The following is a 12,036-nucleotide window of genomic DNA, read 5'->3' as shown; positions in this document are numbered from 1 at the left end:
TGGTAGAGAAATTTGGTCATGCTTGAATGTGCAAAAAGGGACAAGGAGCTGTTAGAATTTATACAGTGATGTTAAAGGAAGCATCAGGATAGATTGCCCTAGCTTGATAATGTTGTTTGCCCAGATAACAGGTATCAGGACTGTGTGTGTGTGGTAGTTGTGACCTGAGCATTTTGTAATAAATAACATGTTTTTACTGAAAACAGTTGCCATTGTTAGTGGCATGCACCCCTTACTAATAATAATTTTTATTTTGATTTATTTTGTATTACTTGTATAGGTTAGGCTTTCTTGCAATAACTTTGCCAATTATTTCTTTTAATTGTTTCAATCAGTACATTAATCTCATTAATATGTTCATTTAGTTCAGTACAGGCATATTACTATCATAAATGTGTGGGATTGTAATTTGATGTGTATTATGGTATATTTTATTTTCATTGTATATTATCAGACCTTTAAAAAATATATAAATAAAATTCAGAAGAAACCAAATTTTATTTATTTTAGAAATGGTGTTTTGCATTAATTAGGACATGCTCTTTAATTTTCCAGATGGAAATTTTTGTTCAGTTTGTTTGATTTCAACTTTAGCAAATACATAACTTCAATATTAATATTCATGACAAATTTTTAAAGCTTACTACTGTATTTGACACATTTAGCTTAGCAATTTTTTTTTTTTTTTAGCCATTCAGGCATTTTAGCTTAGCCATTTTTTAGGCACTTTGGTCTATTTTTTGGGGAACTTATTTGGAACAGCTCAGACTTTTGGCTCATCGTGTGTGTCCAACCTATCCACCTGATAATTTCTAGAAAATGACTTAGAAATATTGCATTTTGAAAAAAATCAAAAAAAATCACAATTTTTGGATATAGTGGCAGGTGCCATTTCATTCCTGTTAAAATACAAGTACTAACTCTAGCCTTTAGGTCTAATTCTGTGCTTCTAACTTTATAATTAGGGTTGTGGCTTATTAGAAAGGATTGTATTTTTTAGGTTGCTAGACCAGTGGTTCTCAACCTTTTTTTTGTCGTGGCCCACTTCTGAGTTTCATTCACCTCTGTGGCCCCACCCCTCATATTGTTTAATTATAATAAATGTAATATTTATAACAAATATGTACTTTATCAACTGCACTTTTTATTTATATTATCTATTATTTGTTTATAATGTAAGGAATATTAATAATAAAAAGGGTTTATTAACTACAATCTTTATTTAATGTATAATTTTTACTCATATAATATTGTTTATTCACAATATACAATTATGCTCCTAACAAAAAATATTACAATAATATTATTGTCCCTTAGTTTGGTGAGATCCTTGCGGATCTCACCAAACTAAGGGACAATATTTATTACTAATATAAAAAAAAAAAAAAAAAAAAAATTTATATTAGCAATAATATTGTCTTTTTTTTATATTAGTAATAATTTTATTTTAGAAATGAACATTTTGTGGCCCACTTAACAGTTTACATGCCCCCCCCCCCATGATATTACGACTTTTACCTGTGGCCCCCTCAGAAATACGGCATGGCCCCATTGAGAATCACTGTGCTAGACTATAGGTGGACATTTTTTAACTGTATATGAAATTCAGAAAGAAAGGGAAGTGATTGAAATTTGAAAAGCAGAAAATTTCAAAAGAATAGCTTGGCTGTTTAAAATATTTATGCTTCTCTGCATGCAAAACAACTGATTATTACAGTTTGTAGTCCCTGGTGGTGATCCCTCCCTGAGGATATACAATACAACCATAGGATACCCAGAATTAAACTAAAATAAGCTGTAACTCTTAATGAAAAAAAAAATAAATAAAAATGATAAAATTAGATATGACAGAATTAAACCAAAACTGCAAGAAAAAGCATGAAGTGGCCATCTCTATAGGAATTTTTATTTTTATACCTTATACACAGTGCACTCAAAGAATAAATCGAATATTACTAAAACCCATTTCCATAAAACATCATCATCTCCTAGAAGGGATCACTTTTTGATATGATTTTGCCATACCTAATTCTATTTTTAACCAATTTGTATTATTGCTTATTTTAGTTTAACTCTAGTTATCTTCTGAGGGTACAGCATATCTCAGTGTGCTATACCCTCAGAAGATACCTAGAGTAGAGAAGCGCAAGTAATTTAAATTTTTAATACCTAGATTTTATCATGAATTTTGGTAACATATGAGGATAGTAATTGTTTTTCTCTTTATTCATAAAGCAATCTGATTTTAATTTTCTAAAATTATTTTGTAGAAAGCTGAGGGAGAAGGGAGCTCTACATTAAATCCACTAAGAGAAGAATTACTTCAAAGACTCCAGAACCTTGTATTGTTTAGTATTGACCAACACAATCTGCCTGATTCAAAAGTAGTTCAGGCCAGTTCCCTTCTTCGTTTATATTGCGCTTTACGTGGTATTGCTGGTCTAAAGTAAGTTAAAGTTTATTTTGTTATATCATGAAGGCTAATTTACTTATTATTCATTTAAAGATAATGGATGAAGTTATAAATGAAGTAAACTCATAAATAAACAGAGTAATGTTGAAGCACAGGGAATTAAAAAATAATCGATTATGCAGGTGATACAATGCTACTAATTGAATCTGAAAACCTTCAAAGATTATTACATAAATTTAAGGCTGCTTCAGGAAAGTATAGTATAAAAATATAAGTCTTATTTTTCTTAAGTCTTCATAACAAAATCTGTAAACTTTTTCTGTATCAGGTATCAGCACTGTGTTATCTGCAAATCACATTATCTACAATTTTATTCCTTATGTTTACACCTTCCTCCTCTGTCTCTCCTTCCATCCCCTCTCCTGTTATTACTTCTGTATGTATATTGAACAATGTTGAAGAGAGAGACAACATCCTTACTTGCCTTCTCTACCTATTTCTGTTTTCCTTGTATTACCCACACCCATTCTCACCATAACTGCTTAACTCCAATATTGTTCTTTTATGAAATATGTGAGAGTACATGCGTACATACACACACATACATGCACTTTTTCTACACAGATAATGCTACCTCTCAGTTGAATTAGACTTCCCTTCCATTGCTAATCGCTCTCACATCATCAGAGTGATAAGCCATTCAACAAAGTATCCTAAGAGCAGAAGGGGCTCCGTAGCCAGGTGGGCAGGAGCAGTAGTGCATAGCACACTCTTCTTGATTAGACTGGGGTTCAAGCCCGTGACCACCAAATACGGAGGATGCGGAAAGGTCAGGGAATGACCACCACATATCCGAGCAATATGGCCTTAGTTGCTAACGCTCCTAAAAACCAAATAACAACAACCTAAGAGCAGATTACCATGGAGAGGAGAGGTTGGATGGAAAGGGCATTATAATGTACAATATTTTGATATACTGTATATGCATTTGTTTACTCTGATATACAAGGTGTTTCAAAAATGATGATCAATAATTTAAAGGTGAAAAGTTTTCGAGATAATGCACATTTTCTGTTAAGATTTGGCACTGGCTATGGGATCACTAGTTTAGCAAAAAGCTGTGAATCCTTTGCTAAGGGTGATTTTATTAAACATGAGATAATACATTTTTAATTTTTGGTTTCAACACCACCTTGAGTGCACTGCCGTTGACTTTACCGTACATGAAGTGCATGTCTGCATATTCTTCATTCCTCTTTCCATGTTGATTATCCTTTGACAAGTACTATTATGCCTGCTACGTGTCAGAGCATTGAGAAAGGGAGAGAATGAGCATAACCTAACCTAAACAAACAAGTCTGTGGTGGATCCCAACTCTGTACAGTTCACCTTGTCAGTGGTGGATCCCAACTAGAAATGGGCAATATCTCGAAAATGATTCACTTAAGGACCCACGTTTACTAGGCTTTTTTTACATATTGTAGTCTGTACAGTTCACCTTTAAATTATTGCATCCTGAAAGAGGCCTCTGAGGTCAGGAAAATTCATGTCTGGTAAATAAGTGAACTCATACACCGACCATTAAATAAGTTTTACTGTAACTAAAGTTTTACAAATAAATATCAAAAAACAAATTATATAAATTACTATAATTTACAATAAACTGATGGCTGTATATTACGGAATGCTAAAACTATAATGAATAAAATAAAAAATAAAATCATTTACTATAAAATATGTTAAAATATAAAGCTTAAAAACGCTAAAAACCTGAAGCTTTCGAGAGCATTAGCTCTTTTCCTCAACAGTGATAAGACTTCCTGCAACATCTCCTTATGTAACAAGCTCACAGTACCTCCACACGTGGTTCCCTCGGCGCATGGGCGGAAGCGAAAATGGCTCGAGTACGTGGCACACAAAATCGTTCATCCATACTGCGGACAACTGCTTCAAAAATAGGATGAATGCGTATACCTCTGTCTCTATTCATGGTATTCTTACTGGATGAGCCAATCTGTAAACCCTCTAGCCACTTATGCTTCCAGTACCCATGTGTGTGTGGTCCACGATGATCGCGTCCTCTGGGGAGATTTGATGCTGCTTCTTCCAAAAATGTTCGGCCACAGCAGACTTATAATCGGCGGTTCTTATAGCATTTAAATGCTCCCCCAGACGATCCCTGAGCCGTCATTTTGTTTCCCCCACAATCCGGGCATTCTATTCTGTATACAACTCCACTACTGAGGTCTTTTTGAATACGGTCTTTCACCTTCGATACCGTCTTTCACCTTCAATGGAGCTGTGCACAGCCTCCGTCCGGGAAGCTGTACACAGCGTGTCTTATAACCCCATAAAATGCTCGCTAGACTCAGTAAGGCCTGGATAGTAGGGGATGTATGCGGTGGCTACTGGAACGAACGGCTCCTACATTCAGACACTCCTCTGCTATATCTGTCCAGGATTCTGGACGACAGCTCAGGGATCATCTGGGGGAGTATTTAAATGCTATAAGCACCGCCGATTATAAGTCTGCTGCGGCTGAACATTTTTGGGAGACGCAGCATCAAATCTCTCCAGAGGACGCAATCATCGTGGACCATGCACATGAGTACTGGGAACATAAGTGGCTAGAGGGTTTACGGATTGGCTCATCCAGTAAGAATACCATGAATAGAGACAGAGGTATATGCATTATCCTATTTTTGAAGCAGTTGTCCGCAGTATGGATGAACGATTTTGTTTGCCACGTACCTGAGCCATTTCCGCTTCTGGTTCTGCCCATGCACCGAGGGAACCACGTGGAGATACTGTGAGCCTGTTATATAAGGAGATGTTGCAGGGTCTTATCACTGTTGAGGAAGAGAGCTCTCGAAAGCTTCAGGTTTTTAGTGCTTTTAAGCTTTATATTTTAACATATTTTATAGTAAATGATTTTATTATTTTATTTTATTCATTATAGTTTTAGCATTCCGTAATATACAGCCATCAGTTTATTGTAAATTATAGTAAATCATATAATTTGTTTTTTGATATTTATTTATAAAACTTTAATTACAGTAAAACTTATTTAACATGTTCGCTGCTGGTCATGAGTCAGCATGCTATCGTCGATAGTGCAGCACAGAAGGAGGAGACTGTCGCCAGAAGCCGACTGTGTTTCCATAACGAAAAAGCTTGAAAATTGGTAATAAGGGATTGTTAGGTATACCATATCAATATTCAAGTGTCGTATAAGCGGTTTCCAAAAGATTTTGAGATAGACACTGGAGGTCAATTTGGCTTTAAATGCCGCATCACGCGCTGGCACGTGACACAAAAACATAATAATATAGTATGTAAATAATAAAACAAAAAACATGGTAACATTAAGAAATACGTTTTATTTCATACCGAACCAATACAGATTACAAATACTATGTGTAAAAATGTTACTTATGTATAATGTTTGCACAATCTAAGCAATAGCCGGGTGATCCTTCACAAACACTGCAGATATAGATTGTATCCTTATGTTTCCCTTCGGAATAGCAACATTTGCATGCTTCCTTAATATCTTTCCACCTTTTCTTTCTTCCAGTGGTTTGAGCACATGTTCCAGTTCAGGTACATCATGCACAGTATAAGGGAGATCAGATGGCTGTTTCAATAAAGATCTGATCACTGATAAATGGAAGTCATAAAGTTGCACCTTGTTATGTGAATATTTATTATAGATATGGTGTGCATTGATCATTATTAGTTGCAAAATATGCATAAATATTTTTGTAGGCCACCTAATGGTTTTCCTTTCGCAAGGATAATAGGCAAGCATTTGATCTTGCTTAGTCAATGCCTGACATAAACCTATTATACTCAATTATAGGCAGTGGTTTTGATTTCAGTTCGCCTCGTTTGTTCTGCATTTCCACCATATCATTTTGGTATTCTGTAGCTATGTAACTGACATCTCTTCTGTCCTTCCACTTAGCAATCATTACACCACCGGCACACCTTGATAAAGTTTCCCCTTTCTTCAGCTTTTTTTCTCGAACCTCTTTCGGAAATGTTTTCCTATTACTTCTGATTGTCCCAGTACAATGGGTTTGTCTGTCAGCGAGTTCGTAGCTATTGTAATAATTGTCCATAAATATGCTATGCCTGACATCTAACATCCCATCAAGTAAGTTCATGACGACTTTTTGTGCATGTCGTTTTCCACCAGAATCATCCAACATACCGTTATATACTTGAAATTTGATAACCATGCCAGTAGGCGTTGTGATCATATATAACTTGATGCCGTACTTATGGCGTTTGTTTTGAATGTACTGTCAAAAAACAAGCCTTCCATGCCGCAATATCATAGACTCATCTAAGCTAAGCTCACGTCCTGGATAATATATTTCTGACATTCGTGCATTGAACAGATTCACCATTTTTCGAATTTTATATAGGCGATCCCGTGGACATACCTCTTTCTTTTCTGAATTTTTTGCAAAATGCAAGGCCCGCAGTAATAATAAGAAATGATTTCTGCTCATGTTATCTGCGAACACATGTAATCCGAACAGCTTATCTGTTTTCCAATAATCTTGTATGCGGTTCGGTCGAATGGTTCCCATATGTAAAATTAATCCTAAAAATACTAGCATTTCATCTCTAGTGGTGTCCTTCCATGCATTTATTCGAGAATGTTCTTTATTTTCTCGGAGAAGAAGTATTTCATGAGCATAAACATTTGTTTGTGTAATTATTTCATCCAAGATATTGTCGGTCAATAAATGACGAAAGTAATCTATAGGATTATCACCTGACACAGGTTGCAGTAAAGACTCGGATTTTGTGAAACGAAACTGTTTCATCGATGTTACGTCATTTTCCTACACGACGTTTTCCAACTTACCGGAATCCTGCAGTGGAAGTGTAGCCTCTTCCACAATATCTTCTTCATCTACACTTTCCAAATCCGAAGCGTCCTTTGGAGGGATAAAATCTTCATCGTCGTAACTGACGTCACTGGGATATACGTCAGATAAATCCTCCAACATTTTTGCAATTTATTCATCTGTAAGGGTTTTTTTATATTGCACTTTTCTTCTTTTTGGGCGCGACTGGCCTGCTAAACTGTCATCTGCACAACTCATATTACAAAGCTTTTCCGTGCATCACGTAACAAATTCAACACCACGTAGAACTAAATATAGTTTACACCCTTTACTTGATGCTGAAACAACTATACACAGCAGAAACACAATGCCAACTGAAGTTGACAACTTCATACAAAAGTCTAATGAATCCCATGCCTGAGCGTGATTGGCTCCTCAATACTGCTGTGACATCACGCGCTGGTGCATGATCAGCAGCGAATGTGTTAATGGTCGGTGTATGAGTTCACTTATTTACCAGACTTTAAATTATTGACCATTACTTTTGAAACACCCTGTATAGTTCCAGCTCTTCTCATATGATCCTTATGCAAATGGAAGGAAATATATCCCTTGGTCTTCTTATTTAGATTTAATGAAGATGAGATCAACTTACTATTGCAGTTACTGACATCCCATCCGCCTCCTAGCCCTGCAGGAATTCGATTCGTATCACTAGGCTTATGCATGCTTTTAGCATGTCCTTCACTTCTAAGTAATCCAGAAAATGAAAGGAGAGCTACAGAGTGGATTCAGTGGTTACTGAAAGAAGAGAGCTATTTTGGAAGGTAAAAGTAAAAATTGTTTTTTGTACATTGTAATAATTTATTTGTTTATAGTTTCAGTTTTTCCGATTTGATTAAATAAATCAGTTCCTTTTTTTTTTTTTTTTTTTTTTTTTTAATATATAATGTCATTCTTGGAGCATCATCATCAGTAATTTATTCTAACTTAAAGTTTTTAAAGAAATCTTCTGATTTATGATTTTTTGATTATTGGAATTGCTCATAATTAATAATGAAATTAATAATTCTCTATCAAGAACATTAAGAGTTTTTATATATTACTTTTCCTTTTTGATTTTTTTTAGCTTGTTTCACTTTGTATAGAGTGTAATGCTTTGATTTAACAGTTATAACCTGATATCAGGTATAGCTTTTTTATAATTTTTGATATTGCAGGTTAATATTGCAGAAAGCATTAGTAGAATTCATGAATGAAGAGCTCCTCAATCTAATAGTTTCTAATTTTTTTTAAAAAGCAGTGTTTAAATTTATATTACATAAACGAGAGCTTACATATGCTCAATTTTTCCTACGTTCCATTAATATTTAAGAAATAAACAAGGAGTTAATAAAGGCGAATAAATTACGAAATGATACGTTGAAACAAAATTAAATAATTTAAAACTCATAATGTGTTCCTCACTATTGACACATGGACAGTCCAACACCCCAGGATCACAGTGGTGAACCCCAACCTGATCCCAGAAATATTAAACCCCCCCGTGCAACCTCTAGCGAAGGAAGACATTTTGTCATAAACGCGAATTTGGAATACGAATAAAATACTATTAAAATGAGATAAAAGTACAATAAAACAATCAAATTAAAAAATTCCTCACTGGAATACGAATAAAATACTATTAAAATGCGATAAAACAATGAAATTAAGGATACCCGATTACCTCTATCAGTAGCATTAAATTAGAAGCTAAAGACAAAATAATCAATAACAAACATAATGACAGGATTAATAAAAAATATTTTATTTTAATGCCGTATGTTGAACACTGGTATAAACAAATTAACATCCTTTTTAGAGGTACAGAAATGCAAATAGTAGCAAAACCGGTCCGTAAATTATATGCTACATTCAAAAATCACACAGTGCTATCAACTTCTGAACAAACACATGACTTCGTCTACAACATTTCTTGTAAGGATTGTGATTCTTCTTACGTTGAATCACCAGATGTATTTTAAACTCTAGGGTTAAGCAACATGAAGCATCATCATGTGCGAACGCATTGGAACTAGCATTCTGTGCGATAAATGAAAATCACACATTCCTGTTTAATGAAGCCAAAATTTTAAATATTTAACATAATTATACTAAGTTATTGATTGCCAAGACTTTAGAAATAAAAATACAAAAAAGCTCTATTAACATTTGTTGTCCATTTCTCGTATCTGATTTGTGGTCATTCGAACGCATGCGTACCAAAGACTAATCTCCTATTTATAAGATTCTGAACACACACGTTTCATTAGTTTCATTCCACCCTGTGAACATGATACTAGTCGAAAAGTTTTAGTCCGCTTAAGGGAGGAATTCTTTAATTTCATTGTTTTATCGCATTTTAATAGTATTTTATTTGTATTCCAGTGAGAAATTTTTTAACTTCATTGTTTTATCGTACTTATCTCATTTTAAAGTATTTTATTCGTATTCCAAATTCGCATTTATGACAAAATGTCTTCCTTCACTAGAGGTTGCATGGGGGGTTTAATATTTCTGGGATCAGGTTGGGGTTCACCGCTGTGATACTGTGGTGTTGGACTGTCTGTGTGTCAACAGTGAGGAACACATTATGAGTTTTAAATTATTTAATTTTGTTTCAACGTATCATTTCGTAATTTATTTGCATAAGGAGATTTGGTAAAGAAGAAATCCTACTGACTGAATAAAAGGTAACTCCTTGTTTATTTCTAAAATATTAAATTTATATACAGAATATATATTGCATCGAGTTTATGCATTATGGTTGCTGGTCATTATCAGGTGTGGTCTCCATGTCAAAGTTTTGCAGTCATGATTCACCAAAGCTTTCTGTCTTGGGTGAGTCTCTTCAGATCAAAGTATTTTTTCCTGTTGGACCATTCCTTTAAGTCATCTGGCCATTCTCTTCTTGGCCTCTCTTGTCATTTTTCTATCTCTCCATCCATCCCTCTAGTGCTGTAACTAGTCTGTTTTCATAGTACTTTCTCATATGTCCAGTGTACAACCACTTCCTTTTCATCACTTCTTTCAATAAGCTGTAGTCACTTCCCATTCTTCTCCAAATTTCTTCATTCCTACTCTTATCAGTCCATTTAATTTTCAGTATTCTTCAGTCACACCACATATCAAAAGCATTGATCGTAACTTTGCTCTCTTTTGTCAGAGTCCAAGTTTCACACCCATATAGGAAGACTGACTATACATAGCATCTTGGCATCTTTAATTTTATTTCCCTGTTCACATTCCTTCCTTTCAGTTCTTTGTGTTTCTAGAAAGTTGCCATTGCCATTCCAATTCTTGAATGAATCTCTTTTGTACTCCTTTCATCAACTATTGTCAAACTTCCAAGAATGTAAAAAAATTTTTTTTTACATTCTAAATTTTTATTTTCACTGAATAGCATTATTTTTCTTTTGTGATGTTTAATCTCATGCCATGCTGTTCTCTTATTGTGTGAAGTGCTCTTGTTAGTTCTGCTTTACTTCCAGTAATTATAATGGTGTCATCCATGTATCTAATCCTCTTGAAATTAGTTCCACCTATTCTTATAACTTTAATGTCTTGTAAAGATTCTGAAATTAATTCCTCACTATATAAGTTGAAGAAGGAGGGTGACCACAAACAACCTTGTCTTATGCTGCAATTGACCTCATACCACTCTGTCATTAAATTTAACATAGATTAAGAAATAAATGTTTGGCTATATAGAATCAATATTATGAGATGCTTACTAACTCCTCTTTCTACCTGCACTAAATTAGCTCTAAAAGGAAATAATTGTGAACTGTAGGTACTTTTCACAATTATTTAAACTATATTCATTTATCTTCATTTCTGATTTTTAATTTTAATATTAATTGTATAATTTTTTTTGTTATTTATTTTTTCTGCAAACTGGGCTGCAGGCCACTGACAAGAGTTGCACATGCCACAAGTTAGCCATCCCTGGTGTAAAAGCTAAACATTTTTAGGATTGTATAAAAACAAATAAATTAGTTTCTTTTAAAAATGAAGGAAAGATTTAGATTTCACTGTTACTGTTATAAAAAAGTACTGACTAGCTTATATTGTGTTGTACGGATGATACATAAGGTGGGTTCAGCTGTGTTGTTAAATAATGATAAGTCTCTTAAACAAGACATTTGTTTATTATTAATTCGTAAGTAATCTCTTACAGATTTTACAAATAAGTTACATCCTGCCATGAGGTCACTTAAAAAAATAATGTAAATGAATATAAAATTTTACTAATAGTAACATCTGTACCCTCTTATTTATGTCAATCTATATTATGCTTAACGGCCTCCGTAGCCTAGTGGTCAGGAGCGGGAGTACAGTAGCACATGCTCCTTGAGTAGACCAGGGTTCAAGCCCCTGACTGCTGAATACGGTCAATCTGCCAACCCGCACTGGACCAGCATGGCAGATTATGGTCCATTTCCCTATGGTCCAGCAGTGGGTTGATAATGGCTGCACTTTACCTTTTTTTTTATATTATGCTTATAGACAGAAACTGCATTGGAATATCTTTCTGGCTGTGTTAATTAGTAATCTAACAGTAAAATTGTAACAGCTTAATCAGAAAAATTTTAAAAATCAGTATTTTTTGTTTGCACTTTTATAAAAGTCATTTTGACTTCTCCTCTCTTCTTTTCAGCTCTTTAGTACTCTAACACCGCTATTCTCATAGCTGTAATTCATAAAATATTTCGGGAA

The 12,036-nt window shown here is 34.3% G+C and overlaps 1 protein-coding gene across 2 annotated transcripts in view; it reads left to right on the top strand.

Moving 5' to 3' along the window:
- Positions 1 to 12,036, top strand: part of IntS2 (integrator complex subunit 2) — a 99,423-nt gene that overhangs the window by 29,678 nt on the left and 57,709 nt on the right. For both annotated transcript variants that reach the window (XM_090370938.1, XM_090370939.1), the window contains exons 7-8: positions 2,271 to 2,446; positions 7,908 to 8,105. In XM_090370938.1, coding sequence (XP_090227064.1) covers positions 2,271 to 2,446; positions 7,908 to 8,105 — 374 coding nt within the window. The remainder of the gene's footprint in view (positions 1 to 2,270; positions 2,447 to 7,907; positions 8,106 to 12,036) is intronic.

This window comes from Mastigoproctus giganteus, chromosome 3 (assembly GCF_048544385.1).
Source record: "Mastigoproctus giganteus isolate SK-2022 chromosome 3, ASM4854438v1, whole genome shotgun sequence".
Classification (NCBI taxonomy): domain Eukaryota; kingdom Metazoa; phylum Arthropoda; class Arachnida; order Uropygi; family Thelyphonidae; genus Mastigoproctus; species Mastigoproctus giganteus.
The sequence above is the reverse complement of the archived record's forward strand: the minus strand, read 5'-3'. Positions and strand labels throughout refer to the sequence as shown.